The 15845-nt window shown below is 60.6% G+C and overlaps 2 protein-coding genes across 4 annotated transcripts; one reads left to right on the plus strand and one right to left on the minus strand.

Moving 5' to 3' along the window:
- Window positions 1-282: 282 nt before the first annotated feature.
- Window positions 283-5150, plus strand: NPFF (neuropeptide FF-amide peptide precursor). The gene is made up of 3 exons (XM_024218209.2): window positions 283-423; window positions 2696-2823; window positions 5027-5150. The coding sequence occupies exons 1-3, from the start codon at window positions 283-285 to the stop codon at window positions 5148-5150; spliced, it is 393 nt and encodes a 130-aa protein (XP_024073977.2).
- A 576-nt stretch (window positions 5151-5726) lies between these two features.
- Window positions 5727-15586, minus strand: TARBP2 (TARBP2 subunit of RISC loading complex). Of its 3 annotated transcripts, none has more exons than XM_024218245.3 (9): window positions 15429-15586; window positions 14557-14726; window positions 13638-13743; window positions 12995-13078; window positions 11632-11701; window positions 8962-9079; window positions 8293-8420; window positions 7421-7613; window positions 5727-6938 (listed from the first exon to the last, which is right to left on the minus strand). In XM_024218245.3, exons 1-9 carry the CDS (start codon window positions 15479-15481, stop codon window positions 6781-6783), a joined length of 1080 nt encoding a protein of 359 aa, XP_024074013.1. In that variant the 5' UTR covers window positions 15482-15586; the 3' UTR covers window positions 5727-6780. The 3 variants fall into 3 exon arrangements, with proteins under 3 accessions (XP_024074013.1, XP_024074012.1, XP_026516510.1); XM_024218244.3 differs by having other exon boundaries at window positions 11632-11704; XM_026660725.2 differs by lacking the exons at window positions 14557-14726; window positions 15429-15586 and having other exon boundaries at window positions 11632-11704; window positions 12995-13061; window positions 13638-13655.
- Between the last annotated feature and the right edge of the window lie 259 nt (window positions 15587-15845).

The following is a 15845-nucleotide window of genomic DNA, read 5'->3' on the forward strand; positions in this document are numbered from 1 at the left end:
ACGTACAAACAGCCCGGCCCACGGGCTCAGGCCGGTGCTGGCGCTGTCTCTCCTGGGGCCGCCGGCTCCTCTCTGGGCCCAGCGTGGCAATCAGTTCTGCTGCTCCGGTCCCCAAGCCCCCGCCTTACAAATGACTGGTGAGGCTCCCCCATCAATCCCGCTCGCAGAGCCCAGCCCGTGCGGTGAGCTGGGCTCCGGGTTCGGGGGGATATAAGAGCCGCAGCCGGGGAAGGTGTTTGCACTGCACAAGGCGGGAGCGGGGCGAGGGACCATACCGCAGCCATGGACGCGCGCCTGGCGCTGCTGCTGGCCCTGCTCTCGGGCACCGTGACGACGGGCCAGTGCCTGGAAGGAGGGAGCGTGTCCAAGGAGACCCTGGCGGACGAGCCCGACAGCTACCTAGAGAGACTCTCCGACTTGCTGGTGAGCGGGCGCTGCCTGGGGAGGTGGCAGTGGGCTGGGTAGGCAGGGACCACAGCTCTTGGGTGCGGATTGTCGCTCCCCCACTGGGTCCAGGCCAGTGGCCAGAACAGGGACCCAGGACTCCTGGGTTCCCTTTCCAATGCCAGGAGGGAGCGTTGGTCAGTGGTTAGAGCAATGACCTGGGGTCTATTATTGGCTTGCTGTAACCTTGAGAAGAACCACACCCCTGACCCCCTCTGTGCCTCAGTTTCCCCATCTGTTAACAAGCCCGACCTACCTCATGAGGCTGAATTAATGAAAGGGCTCTGAGTTGCTGGTGGGAAAGATGCGAAGGTTGGGCAGGGGCTCCCTGCTCCCCTCTTTGAGTCATGGAGCACCCCCACCGCCCTGCCCTGGTGACAATCACCCTCTGCCCTCACCTGCACAGAAAAGACCCTGACCCATCCATAGTGACCCCCATCCCCGGCTGCTGGGCTCTGGGAGACCCACCCCCGGGATCATCTCCCCCAGTGGGGCTGGAGCCACACCCGGTGCTTTGGGAACACAATGAAATCCTGTCTGTCCCAAGGAAGATCTGAGACACTGGGGGCTACCCCATCTCCAGCCAAGCAATGCCCCGGCAGAGCCACGGGGATCCATTAGGCTCTGGACCCCTCCTGGGGTGCCCCATGCTGATGGGCTGGGGCTGACCCTTTCCCCTGGGAAGCAGGAAGGTTGCAGCAGCCGGGGAGGAGAGACACAAGCATCTCTCCGTCTGCTGGCTCCTTGCGGTTCAGGCGGGGTGCCTAAGGATTTGGCACTTGGACCCTTCTAGAAGGCTACGGGAATTGGGGGATGGGATCCCCTGGGATTTGGTGGCAAAAGCCCAGCCTCCAATCTTGAGGCCAATGATGTCAAAAGAGGCCACCGACCTGGGGGGTGGGACGTGAAAGAATCTCAGGCTGTTCCTTCCCCCCGAATGGAGCTAGAGGAGCCCACAAGGTGAGGCACATCGAGGGGCAGTAACTTCCAGGGTCACCCAGCAGAGCCGTGGCCGTGCTGGGAATGGAACCCTGGTTTCCTGGCTCCATGTGCTAACCACGACTGAGCTTAGAGAGCAGCTGAGGCGCTGGAGCGTCCCCTGGGAGTCCATGCTGGACCCCGGTTAGTGCTGGGGGGGCGGGGCAGGAGGCAGCATCCCTGTGACGCTCATTAAAGCACAGCTGTTGTTCCCCATGGGCGTGGCAGCCGGGTTTGAGGTGCCCATTCAAAGGTACCTGGTGTTGCATCCCGGGGAGCCAGGGCGTGAGCTCTGCCATCCAGGCCCACGTCCATCCAGGCAATGCCCCTCTGCCTCCCCAACAGGAAATGGAATTTACCTTCCCTGTCTGCCTGTAGTGTGGTGGTTAAACACGGCTGCTGCGCTCCACCCCAGAGGCAGCTGCCTCCCGGCGCGGGACAGCACCAGCCCGAGTTGTACACATTAAGGAACAGTTTGGGTTCCTGCTGGTTAAAAGGCTGAGGTGGAATGAACAAAATTCCAACACCCCCCCCTCCACCCCCCGGCCCGGGGCGTGTGTGTGAATATTGCCCTTCTGCCGCAAGGGGGCGACAGGCACTCGGTGCAAATTCTTGGGGGGGCCTGAGCATGGCCCAGGTTGCCAGGGAACGTCCTCGTTTGTGGGAGGGGGCTCGGTGAGCCTTCATCTCCCTGCAGTCAACCCTCCACCCCACCCCCTAGATCTCTGGGGTGGTTCAGCTCAGGGGCCGCAGTTTGCAGCATGGGGCCCTCTGCTGGCAGGCTGGACTCAGAGACCCTCGCAGGGTGAAGAGTTTGGCCTAATGGCTGGTGGTGGGGAGGGGGGGGGGCTTGATTCCTTGATGGGAGAGTCTCACTAAGGGGTGGGGGGTGCCGGTACCCTGCCTGGCTGCCTCTTGGGGGGTTGAGAGCCAGGCCGTGCTGCCCCGAGTGTGTAGGGTTGGGGGCTAATGGGCAGGGGCACTTGGCTGTTTGCCCCACTATGCCGCAGGGTGGGAGGATTGGATATATTGGGGGGGAGGGTGGCCAAGAGCAAACCCCAGAACCACCTAGCTCCTGCCCGCCCCCGGTCTGTGCTGGCATCATCACTGCTCACCTGCAGCAGGTTAATAGGGTGGCACTGCCCGCTGGGGGCCCAGACACAGGCTAAGTGCCATCCCTGGGCCAAATACCCCCCCCCACTCCCTTCCTGCGCTAGGACCCCCCTGTAGGCAGGGGGCTGTGTAACCCCATCCTGTCCCCCACCCTTTGCAGCAGGAGAGTGCGGATCGCGCCCCTCGGCCCCTCTCCGACGAGCGCCCGCCGGGCACCCTGCTTCGCTCGCTGCTCTACGCCCTGCAGCGACCCGGCCGCAGCCCCTCCTTCCTGTTCCAGCCCCAAAGGTAAGGAGGGGACGGGGGAGCACTGGGGCCCACCCACACACCAATCTCAGCTTCCCCCGGCTGCTCTCTGCAGCAGCCTGAAGTTAGTAGCCCTTGGCTCTCCAACACGAAGCAGCATCAGCCTTGCTCGCTGCCTGGCTAGGAGCTCCCCCCCGCCCCCCCGTTTTCAAGGGGGTGAGTGTTCATTTTACCTGCCCCTGGCCTGCCCCCCCCCCATAGCCCCTCATACATGGGACTGGATCCCAGTTAGCTCAAGCCCCTTCCCCAGGGCCACACTAAATGGAAAAAGCCCCTTTGCTACTGGAAGAAGCGTCCACACCAGGGGTTAGACTAGGGGTGGGCAAACTACAGCCCGTGGGCCACATCCGGCCCGCGGGGCAGGGCAGGGGAGTTCGGGGTGGTGGTCAGGGGTGTGGATAGGGGGCAGGGTGGGAATAGGGGGTTGAATGGGGGAAGGGGTCCCGGGGGGGCAGTTAGGAAGGAGGGGGGATTGGATGGGGTGGCAGGGGACAGTCAGGGGCAGTGGTTCCAGGGGCAGTCAGGGGACAGGGAGAAGAGGTGATTGGATGGGGCAGGGGTCCCGGGGCGGTCAGGGAACAGGGAGCGGGGGGTGGTTCAGACAGGGATCCTGGGGGGGCCATCAGGGAACAGGAGGGGTTGGATGGGGCAGGAGTCCTGGGGGGGGCAGATAGGAGGTGGGGGCCGGGCCACGACCCCCCTCCCCTAACCGTCCCGCCATACAATTTCCAAAACCCGATGCGGCCCTCAGTCCAAAAAGTTTGCCCACCCCTGGGTTAGACCCATGTAACCGGCTGGGCTCAAATACAGGCCCAAGGGCCTGGGGATGTGGCACCAACACAGAACTCAGGTTCGGGGCTAACGGGAATTGAGCCAACTGGCATTACAACTCCCTGCTCCCCAGACAAGCCACTAGGGGGCGCCCTCTCCTCAGGGTCCATCTACACTGGGGCTGGACAGACTGTGATTAGCAGGAGTTAAACCTGCCCCACTTGGCACCAGGGGCAGCCTGAGGCACGTGACCAGCACGCAGCCGTTTAGAGACACCGCCTTGGCCTTGGGGCCCCCTAACCAGCCCCTGCAGCTGCTCTTGGCTATAGACCCCGGCACGGATCTCTGCAGCACCCCCCCAAGTGGGTCAGGCACACGAGGCCACGGCGTCCCGAGTCCCAGTCCAGAACTCTAGCCCCACAGCCTCCGACCAGGCCGTGCCCTGCTCCCCAGCCAGCTGCCGGGCCACGGGGCCGGGGTGGTGGATCTCCACTCGCCTCTGGGCCCTCGAGTTAGGTGACTGGAAGTGCCAGCCTAGTTCACACAGGGCAGGTACTGGGATAGCCATTAGGGGCTGGCACGGGGATACTGTAGCCAGTTAGCCTGGTACCACCTCTAGTGTGAATGCAGGAGTACTGGGGTAAAGGAGCCTGGTACGGGTCAGAGAGTCTGAAGCCAGCAGGGACCATCAACTCATCCACCCGGACCTCCCGCCATAAGCCCCGACAGTTCCCTGTGTCGAGCCCAGGACTTCGGTTAGACCAAAGCAGACAGGCTCAAGGCACCGATGCTGTTGTGAGCCCAGGCAGAGAGCAGGAGCCGAGGTGCCAGAGGCCCCATTGAGTAGCTGAGACGTGCCCACGTGATCCCAGCAGGCGACCTGTGCCCCATGCTGCAGGGGAGGCACCTTCTCCTCCCCCCAAGGTCCCTGCTGATTTGACCTGGGGGAAAATTCCTCCCAGCCCCCAATCTGGCCCCAGTTCACTCCAGAGCATGTGAGTAAGACCCACCAGCAAGGCACCAAGAGAGGATCCTCTGAACTGCCTCAGAGCCCTGGTTCCACCCCAACGGCTGCTGGCCTGGCTCAGCCACGCCCGCTTCAGGTGAAAAAGCCCAGAATCCAGCTGGCGGGACCAGCTCGGGCGGCAGTGGCACCTGGCAGCCCAGTCTAACCATGGCTGTAGCTCCAGCAGCCTGGTGAAGGAGCCACGTGGGTGGAGACGTGGCCTGAGGCCAGCGGGGATGATGTCAGGCTGGTCCTGGCGCAGGAGGGTGCATCCCGCTGGCCCTTGGCTGTTTTGATGGCTCCGGCGGTGAATGAACAGGGGGTACGAAGGGGGCACCAGCCAAGTTTGGGCCATGAGTTGGGTCAAAGGCGCTTCTGTAGCCGAGGGCTTCGTCTGTCTCCCTGCAGGTTTGGCCGAGAGACCCGGGGGAGCTGGGGCGGCGAGGGCCGGCTTAGCCAGCGCGGCTGGGACTCCATGGCCTCCCAGTTCTGGAGCATGGCTGTGCCCCAGCGCTTCGGGAAGAAGAAGTGACTCCGAGGGGCTACTTGGCTCCAGCACCCCTGGCCTGGATCAAAGCTCCCCCCCATCCATGAGCAGATTGAGCTGTGACGACCGGCGCAGCCCAGCGGCCGGGTCACATAGCCCCTGCTCTGGTAACGATAATAAAATATGAGCGTCAGCTGGGGGAGATGTGGTCAATACCCTGCGGCACACTACCGCCCTTCGCCTCTGGGGGCAGCATACACCCGGGGTGGGGCAGCGCCCTCGCCATGACACCATCTGAAGCAGGGGGAGGGAGCGGTGCTGAGCTCTCCCCTGGCTCCAGTCAAACGGGCTGAGCTGGAAAGGGAGAGGCCAGAGGCCAGGGGTCTCTGCCTCATGCGCCCTAGATCCCACTGCCTCCACCACAGCCACAGCCGGGGGGAGAGGGAGGATCCTGCCAGTCAGGGAGCAAACCAGTGCCACCGCCTGACGATGGGCAGCCGGGTGCCTTGGCTCCACTCAGCTGCCCCCACCCCACGATTGGCCCCCATCACCCGGTTCCACCCACCCAGCCCAAGTCTCAGCTGGCCCCCTCCCGTCCCCCCAAAAGGAAACACACCAACATTGTGGAGAAAACCCCTCCATCCAGTTTATTTCCCATCTCCCCCAGCGCGGGTTCTGGGACAGTCCCCCCACGGGCTCCAGACGCTGATTGGGACAGGAGACGCGAGGGCAGCTGCCCCTCCCAGAGGGGATTTGATCCCGCAGAAAGGTCCTTGTGCCCGCGGCAGGGGCTGGCTGCACCTGAATTTGGTCTTAAAAAACGTTGTCTCTTGCCTTTAAATAACAATAAAAATCTGCCCTGCCCTCGCCGTGCCCCCGCTCCAGTCCCATGGGGGCGGCTCCAGCGCAGACCACTAGGGGGGCAGCTCCCGGGGGCACGGGGCAGCTCCATGCTCCAAATCTGCTCGGGACCCGGTTCCTAGGTTGGTGCTTCGGCTGCTGACAGCGAGGGTATGGGGGGGGGGCCAGCCCCACCTGGGTCAGGGGGCACAGTCAGAGGCTGCTGAAGAGTCTGGGGATGTGGGGATGGGGGTAGGAAGGTGGGGGGGGGGGCGCTGACCCTCCCTATGGCCAATAAGAACTTTTGCTCTGTGTGGCTGGAGCAGGACGGCAGCTGGGGGGCAGCTCGGAAGAGCCGTGGGGCAGCATTACCCCCTTCCCCAACAGTGCAGTGGAGGAGAGCGCTGGGCTCGGCTGGGGGAGGGGGACTCAGTGGACGAGCCCAGGGCACCCTGGAGCGGGCAGCGCTTGGATCAGGAGCCATCTCCTGCTAGGGGGGGCTGCTGACCTGGCCCTCAGTGCCCCCACGTGTGGTGGGGGTGTCGGAGCGAGTGAGCCCCGCCCCTGAGAGCCTAGATCGTCCCTGCGCCCAGAGCTCACTCAGGCCTGATGGAGGCTGCAGGGGCAGGGCTGGCATCTCTCCTGGGGGCTCCAGGTCCTGCCCCTCGCGAGTTGGGGGCAGCAGGATGCCCCGCCCTGGCCGCGGGGCTGCGTGTGGGTCCAACCTGTGTCTGCCCCAGCCCCGGCCTGGGGAGGCGTGTGCCGGCCTGGCTCCGGGCACCCACCTGGCTGAGTGTCCACGGCCCCAGAGGCTCTGCTGGGCCCAGTCGCCTCCTCATTTGCCTCCCGCCATGATCTTGAGGTACTGCAGGGCGTTGCGGGCGGCGGCGGAGCGGGCGGCGGCGCGGGAGGCGGCAGAGCCGTGGCACACCGTGGTCGGCTGCGTGGACAGCTCCACCAGGCACTGGTACAGGCCACTCAGGCTCATCTCGTCTGCGGGGAGAGATGGGGCGTCAGGGCCGGGGGCGTCGCAGGCTGAGCCCCGGGGGGGACGTGGGTGTGAGCACTGCAAGGTGTGCCTGGGGGGGCTGCTGAGCCCCAAGGGGTGGGGGGCAGGGTGTTCAGGCCCGGGGGAGGGGAAGGGGCAGAGGGTTATGGGCGGAGCCCCTGGGGTGGGGGGCAGGGTGCTCAGTCCCTGTTGGGGAGGCAGGGCGCTTTTCCCGCCAAGGCTGGCATCAGCAGTTAAGACTCTGGAGGTCGCTGCCCCTGGTCCCCATGACCGGCCCGAGGAGCCCCCAGCATGCAGCAGAGCTCTAAGGGGGCTAGCGCAGTGCTGGGGGACCCTCGCCCCACAGAGGGGACAGTGCTGGCCCATGGGAGCCCTCGCCCCACGGCAGGACAGTGCCAGCCCTCAACGGCATGGCGGAGCATTCCCGGGGGCCCGGCGGGGGCTGCATGGGATCCCTGCCCCTTACCGATGTCCAGGTAGCTGATGTCGAAGCTCTGCTCCTCAGAGAGCTCCTGCAGGAGGCTGCAGAAGCCGGCGTTGAGCGCCCCCAGCGGGTGGCTCTTGAGATGCAGGATCTTCTCGCCGGCCGAGTTGCGCAGCGAGTCCCAGGTGCAGGCCGAGAGCCGGCCCTTCAGGCTGTCCAGCTTGTTCCCCACGGTCTGGGGTGGGGGAGAGAGCATCAGCGGGGGGCCCAGCCCAGCAGTGGCCGAGGGGCAAGGTGTGGGGGCTTGGCCTACGTCTAGGCCTGGTCTACGCTTACAATGCAGATCTGCAGAGCTACGCTGCCCGGGGGTGGGAAAAGGGACGCGCCCTGAGTGCCACAGCCCTGCCCACCTAGCCCTGACGAGGGCACAGCCCTGCCCACCTAGCCCACGCAGGAACCCCCACTTCTACACTACGGGGCCCGCCGGCACAGCTATGCCGTAGGGTGGACAAGCCACTACTTTGAGCCCAGCTGCTCAGCACGAAGGGGCATGTTGCAGGCTGGGTCTTGTAGCCTCCACAGGTTGCCACCCCACCCCACCAGGCCCCTTTGTCTCTAAGCAGCACGGTGCACTGCATGCTGGGGGTGTGTAGTCTCCATGGGCCGTGCCCTCCATTAGAGAGGGCAAGGCCCCATTGCCTCCAGCTCCCGGCATGCAATCTGTTGCGCTGCTTATAGTCTCCATGGGCCACCCATTCCCCTGCAGGAAGCCCAGACACATGCCCCCATTGCCTCCAAGCAACATGGAACACTGCATGCTGGGAGTTGTAGTTTCTATGGACACACCTCCTCTATCAGAAGGTGAGGCCCTCGTCTCCAAGCAGCATGCCCATCCCGCCCTCGCCCGCACTCACAATGGAGAACTGGTCCTCCTCCACCTCGGCCTCGCTGCCCTCCCGCTGGTCCATGGGCACATTGTGGATTCGCACCAGCATCTTGGCCGCTGCGTTACGCTTGGCCAGCTTCTTGGAGGTGCCGCTCCCTGCAGGGGGAGACAGAGGGAGCGCTGCCATCGCTGATGCCCACATCCTGACATGGGCACTGCCTGCCCTCTGGGGAACAGGGGGTTAACTCCTGCCCAGCACAGAGAAGGGCTAGAAGAGGAGCCCTTTGTGCCCCTAGGGCCTTGTCTGGGAAAAATCACCAATGGGCGTGGGCCTTCAAGAGAGGCCTGGGATAGCAGGGGGCTGCGGGTCGGGATTGAGGGGCACCGGCAGAGCTAGGGTGGGAGGAGCTCAGGGCTGGGATAGCAGAGAAGCTGTGTGTCGGGATTGAGGGGCACCAGCAGAGCTGGGGTGGGGAGAGCCCAGGGCTGGGACAGCAGGGAACTGTGGGTCAGGACCCTGCCCAGCCCCTCCCTGGCTCCACCTTTGAACACTGGATTCACTCACCCACTTTAGGGGCACCATGTGTCTCTGGAATGAATCTGAACCCCCCCCCCTCTCCCCCGGACCCTCTTCTCCCCATGGGAGGTGGAGACGTTCCCATCACCCATGTCGCCTTAGTAGACGGCCGGCAGTTACCTATTTCGATGAACCTCTCGACCCGGCAGGTCATGGTGAATTCCTTGCGGTGGGCAGGCCCCGACTCCTGGGTGACAGTGTATTCCGGCAGCCTCCAGCCCTTCTGAACCACCAGCTCCTTGGGGAGGGAGATGACGGGGCATCATCAGAGCCTTGGCAGGATCCTCCTCAGGTAGGGGAGTAGGAGACTGCCTGGCCCCAGGCACAGCTGGGACACGTGGTGTCATAGGTGCCGACTCCATGGGTGCTCCAGGGCTGGAGCACCCAGGGGGAAAAATTGGTGGGTGCGCTGCACCCACCGGCACCCAAGCTCCCTGCCCCGTCCCCCCGCCTCAGCTCACCTCTGCCTCCACCCCCACCCCTGAGCACGTTGCGTCCCTGCTTCTCCTCCCAGTGCTTGCCGCTGTGAAACAGCTGTTTCGCGGTGTAACAAGCTGTGGGAGGGAGGGGGGAGGAGTGGGAACGCGGCGTGCTCGGGGAGGAGGTGGGACAGAGGCGGGGCAGGGGGGGATCGAGCACCCACCGGCACCAGGAGAAGTTGGCTCCTAGGTGTGGTGTGAGCACCAGCAAGGCCGGTGCCAGGGACTTGGGTGGAGAGGCCCTAAGACTGGCACCGAACACTCAGGACAGGCAGTCCCTGATGCTCCTTTCAGGCAGATTCCTACCCTGACAGCCTGGGCAAGCTACCACTATTAAACGCCAGAGACTGGAGGAGGGGGGTAACTGGGTGGGGCAAGTCTGAATCCAGCCATGGTCAGTGCCGACCAACCTTCCCCCCCGGCCCTCCTCCTCCAGTCTGCCACTTAGTGGCCCATGTGAAATGAGTTTGAGTCTCATTTAGGGCTATCAAACAAATAAAAAAATTAATCAGGATTAATTGCAAGATTAAAAAAATGGTGATTAATCATGAGATAAAAAATTAATTGCAATTAATCGCCGTTTTAATCGCACTGTTAAACAACAGAATACCAATTTAACTTTATAATAAATATTTTGGGTGTTATTTTTTCTATATTTTCAAACATATTGATTTCAATTACAACACAAAATACAAAGTATACAGTGCTCACTTTATATTATTTTTGATTACAAATATTTGCACTAAAAAAAAAATAGTGCAAATCTACAAGTCGAAGCATGAAGGGGCATATGAATGTTTAACGCATCTGGCACATAAATACCTTGCAATGCCAGCTACAACAATGCCATGCAAATGCCAGTTCTCGCTTTCAGGTGTCATTGTGAACAAGCAGCGGGCAGCATTATCTCCTACAAATGTAACCAAACTTGTTTGTCTGAGCAATTGGCTGAACAAGAAGTAGGACTGAATGGACTTGTAGGCGCTAAAGTTTTACATTATTTTGTTTTTGTGTGCAATTATGTAAAAAAACAAATAATTTTACATTTGTAAGTTGCACTTTCATGATAAAGAGATTGCACTAAAGTACTTGTATGAGGTGAAATGGAAAACATGATTTCTTTTGCTTATCTCTTTGGCAATGCAAATATTTGTAATCAAAAATAGTAATAGAAAGTTAGCACTGGACACTCTGTATTCTGTCTTGTAATTGAAATCAAGATATTTGAAAATGTAGAAAAATATCTCCAACTAGTTATAAGAAGTTTAAAGGGTGTGATTAATCGCAATTAATTGTTTTAATCAAGTAAATTTGTTTTGAGTTAATCGCTTGAGCTAACTGCAGTGAATTGACAGCCCTAGTTTCATTGGTTTTATCATGGTCGTGCCTAGAGGTCTCAGCTGAGATCAGAGTCTCATTGTGCTGCACAGACACCAGGTGACACATCCCCTGCCCCAGACAGACAAAGGAGGAGAAACTGAGGCACGGCGCGGGGAAGCGATTTGGCTGAGATCAGTAGCAGAGCCAGGAAGAGAATCCAGGTCTCCAGAGTCCCAGTCGAGTGCTCTAGCCATCAACATATGCATCCCTAAGTCACCATGGCAACCTACCTGCTCTGCAGACTGGCTCAGCAGAAGCCATGGAAACCGAAAGCCCAACCAGGGTAAACTCAAGGGGAGGGTGGGGCGTTTGCCCAACAGCGCCTGGGCTGCCCAGTGTCTGTGGTTGGGGACAGCTCATCTGGGCAGAGGTCCCAAGGGTAGAGGAACCCAAATGCTATTGGAAGGGGTCCTCACATGGCGCAGCCGGTGCTGTGAGACTCACCCCTCAACACCCCCACACTTGAGGGGCTGAGGGAACCCGACAGCCACAGGCGAGACACATGGGACTGGGCACACCACCTGTGGTTTGGTTCTTCCAGTGACAATCCCGGGATCTGAGAGCTGCTGAAAGGGGCCAGCTGGACAGCACGGGAGTCCCGTAACCACAGGGTGGGGGACAGCCCAGGCAGGCCAAGTCCCCCCGAACCACCCGCTAGAGGAACCAGTCTGCTGAAGCTGTTAACGGAGATGGCAAAGCCTCAGCTCCACCTATGAGCCATCAAACAGCTGTCAGGATTTGGGCCCAATCAAACCGTTCCAGCCACTCTGCTCCATCTGGCCACCCGGGGTCTCTGGTACTCGAGGGTGATGAGGCCTTTTGCTTCAATAGCTTCATCCCCAACCCAGCCAGCCTTATCTGGGGCACTGCCACTCCCCAAAGTGAACAGAGGCCCCCGCCCCACAGTGCGAAGTGCCACGACCGCACCTACCTGCAGCGCCCCCACGGGGTTACACTCCGACTGCTGGGGCGAGACAGGCGACTTCACCTCCATCTGTGAGCTTCTGAGTGAGACACAAGGACACCCAGTGAAGGGGGTTGAGCTGACCGCCTGGGCTGCTCTCTACAGCCCTTGGCCAAGGAGTCGGCTGGAGGTGCCAGGGGTTTGCGGGAGGGGGTGGGGAGCCACTGGCAGGAGACGCCCAATGGAACTGGGATGGGTGATTGAGTGGAAGGCACTGGCTGCAATGCCCCAACAGGATGCTAGGGGGCGCTGTGCTGCAGGGAGTACAATGGGGGGTGCCCTCTCCCCTCTGAGTCAGCGCTGACTCCAGACCCCGAGTCTGGCACTAGCAGACAGTGCCAGAGGTGGTGCTGTTTAGCTGAGCCGTAACAGCGAGGTCCTAAGCACTGGGGGTCACACGAGTCCCCCTGGCTCTTTTCACAAGAGTTGGGGTACGAATCCCAATTTCGGCAATTCCATTCCGCCGACCCAAATACCCCCTGCACTTTCAATTACCAACAGGCTCCTTCTTCATTCCCTGCCCTAAACTGCAGTTGTATCGCTGTAAGACACCTGCCATGCTCTGCCCCAGAGAAGGCTGCATCGTGACACAACCCAACATTCAAAGACATTTTGGGATGAAAGGTGCGGGCGAGACGTACGTGCCTCTGAGCTCACCAGGCCAGAGAGTTTCCCAAGCACGGCCCCCAGCATGGATTTGAGTGATTTTTGGGTGCCCAGCTTGGGACCCTGAATATACCATGGCCGGAAACTGGCTTAAGAATCAGGTGATTTTTAAACAATAATCACTGTTGGGTTCTTACATTTGCCTGGTGGTTACTAAACCTTTTGCAGCTTTTCTAGGCAACCCCCAGGGCAAGACACTTATCCAGTTTTTGAATGGAAGCTGAGATTCCCTGTGAAATAACATGACTCCAGGAGCTGGGGCTTTAAGAATAAATACCAAATAGCACGCCGATTTGCAGTACTGCTGATAGGGCCCTGATACCTGAGTTCCTATTAGGCACCAGCCTATGGGCCAGGTTGGCAGGGAGACTACATTGCCCATAACCCTTTGCGAAGCGCTCTACTGCCCCAATGAATCCTGTGATACAGAGTCCTCACCAGGCTTCTACCTACAGGCTGGATGGGCAGGAGGACTACATTACCCACAACCTCTCCTGCCCCAATGCATGCTGGGATATAGATTCCCCACCAGGCTCTTATAACCAAACCCCTTTGAGATGTCTAAGTTGAGCAGCCTCCCCCCCCCCCCATAAAAAAGGAGGTGTCCCAAGATCACGCTGGGTGACCTTGGCCCAGAGTCCCTCCCTGTGACTTTCCCTTTTACCTGGGAGAGGCGGCAGGCAAGATGGGTGCTGCGGGGGCCGCCGCAGTGCTGAGCTGAGAAAGGGGCTCTAGGGAGAAAGGAGAGCTTTGAAAATAAAAGGTGACAAACATTAAAGCAGGCTTCGCGCCTCCGAGCGCAACAAGAACCAGCTCTTTCTACCTCTAAACGCCTGGGTGTGGCGCCACTTGGGGGCAGGAGAGGGACCGCGGGGACTAGGGATGTTTTAGTAACGAATAAATACCACCACCCAGCTCTAACGTAGTGCTTTTCACCCACTGATCTCAAGGCACTTTACGGAGGAGATCAGTACCATTATTCTCATTTTACAGCGGGGGAAACTGAGGCACGGAAAAGGGAAGTGACTTCCCTAAGGTCACCCAGCAGGCCAGTGGCGGTGCCAGGAGTAGAACGCAAATCTCCTGAGTCCCAGTCCAGTGCTCTAGCCCATAGGCTGCACCAGCTGGGGGCTGTTTCCTCAGCTGAGCTTCTCCCCCCTGCCCCCCCAAATCCTCTCTACTCTGACAGGACTGGAGTGGGGAGTAGAGGACGGGTTTGGGCCTGGATGCAAGTTTGCAGGTAAGGGATCGAAGAAGTTGAGAAGCAAATTAAGCAAAGCCCCAGGTCCCCACTCTGCCCCCCTCACCTGGATTCCTCCGATGCTGCTGGCTCCAGCATATTTCCCCCTTTCAGGAGCTTTAGGGCCACCTCTGCTGCCTTGTGCTTGGCTGCCTTCTTGCTTGGGCCTTGACCTGGAAAGCGGGGTGTCTAGCAGTTAGAGCAGTGGGGGTCTGGGAGTCAGGAGTCCTGGGTTCTATTCCCAGCTGTGTCACTCAGTTGCTCTCTGTGCTAGTGATAGGTCAGCAGCTCCCCAAAGCTGACAGCCTCTAGCCCCCAAGGAGGTACAGCAGCAGGGCAAGGAACGCTGTCTCCATGGCCCATTCTGCCCTGAAGAGTGGCCCACGGGGGGCTGCCGAGTGCCAAGAATCAGGGAGGTTGTTTCTATGATGGAGGCACCTGTGGCACTAGGAGCTGGGCTGAGACCCAGCCAACTCCCTCCACTCAGAGGTTACCAAACAAGACCTTAAGTGCTAACAGCTGAATCTAAGACCTCGAGGCCCCAGGATCCTCCTGCCAAGGATGCCCCAGGCGTGGTCCAGATCAGGAGGCAAGAAGCTCCGAGTTCCACCCGCAGCCTGAATGGGCCCCATGCATCAGGATGACAACTCCCATCCACCTCAAAAAATCTTAGTCACCACTCCCTACCCGGGGGAGAATTCTGGCCAAAGCCCCCTGCCCCCACCGCTCACTACAGCACCAGCACCTAGCTCTTACATAGCACGTCTACCCACAGGGCTCAAAGCACTTTATAAAAGAGCCCAGACTAGAGGCCAAGAGTCCTGATCCACAGCCCCCTGGCTCCAAGCACTAGTGATACCTTTAATGCAGAGACACGACCTGTCAGCAGGAGGCAGCTCAGGATCAGGCCCCTCAAGTGGGTGGCAATGCCAAGGTTGCCCCTGCTTGGGAGCAGTATTTACCCACCTCCCCCATGGGTAACTGACCAGTGCAGCTGATGTCCCCAACAGTCACTCGGAAGGTGAAGTTGGGCTGATGCGCTTGTCCCTCGGCTTTGAGTAGATCATACACGGGTGTCTTGCCTATTCTTGTCCCATACTCCTGGAGAAGGCTGATCGGGGTCTTTCCAGGATTGGAGGCAAGCATTTGCTCTATACTGGGGCGGGGGACACAACACAGGGACACAGGCTCAGAAACGACCACAGATCAGGGCTGGCCCTGGGACATGAAACACCCAGGGCCATTCCCAGAGCTGAGAGGGGGGAGCTGTGGGGAAGGAGGCAGTGGGAGAAGCTACCCCTCCCACACCAGAGCACCCCACTGATCCTGTGAAAGAGTCCCCCAGTAAGGGGGGAGGGCTGTAATGAGAGCCGCTACCCCCTCATCTCATGGCAGTCTCCCTGACACCCCCCCCCCAGGAGAGGTCAGTGGGGTCAGCTGTCCCCCGTGATGCCCCCAGTGAATATCTCCTCAGTACCCAATTGGGTGGTGGGGCTCAGTGTGAGAAGCCGTCCTGCACCCCCTACCCCTGTCTGAAGATACCCCAGTACCCAGTGGGAGCAGCTGTCTCTACCCTATGATCTCCCACCCCCGTACCCAGTGGGGTGAGGCGCCAATGGGAGCTGGGGGGGGGTATGTGCTCCCATTGGGTGATGGGAAGAGCTGCCCCCCAAGACCCGCCCCCGCCTCCCAGTGGTGCAGGGGGAGGGCTGAGCCCCTAGAAGACTCCCAGTGGTGGGGGCAGTGGGAGGAGCTGCCCCCCAAGATCCACCTCCACCTCCCAGTGGGAGGGGCTGACCCCCTAGATACCCCAGTGGGGGGAGCGGTGGGAGGGGCTGCCCCTGGGCCGCCCCGTTACCTGGGGAACCCGCCACTCTTCCTGGTCCCACAGGCCTCCTCCTCCTCACTCATTCCCTCCTCCTGCCCCACCGGAGCCACCTTGCCCGCAGCCCTGGGTGGGAGCCCCTCTCCGGCCAGCGCGCGCCGCCACCGACAATGGCTGGGGAGGCCGCCCGCGCCGCCCAGGGCTCCCTGGAAAATGGAGTCCTTCCCAGGGCCCCCGTACCTAGCCTAACGGGCAGGGGGACTACGTTACCCACAACCCCCCGCGCAGCACGGCCCTGCCCCCGATGCATCCTGGGACATGGAGTCCACACCACGCCCCCTCCATGGGGCCATGTGGGCAGGGAGGACTCCATTACCCACAAACGCGTGAGACGCACGCTGGTACCCCCGATGCATCCTGGGACATTGAGCTCCCGTCTCTGAGCCTGGG

Source organism: Terrapene carolina, unplaced genomic scaffold (genome assembly GCF_002925995.2).
Source record: "Terrapene carolina triunguis isolate 2854851 unplaced genomic scaffold, T_m_triunguis-2.0 Scaffold836, whole genome shotgun sequence".
Classification (NCBI taxonomy): Eukaryota; Metazoa; Chordata; order Testudines; family Emydidae; genus Terrapene; species Terrapene triunguis.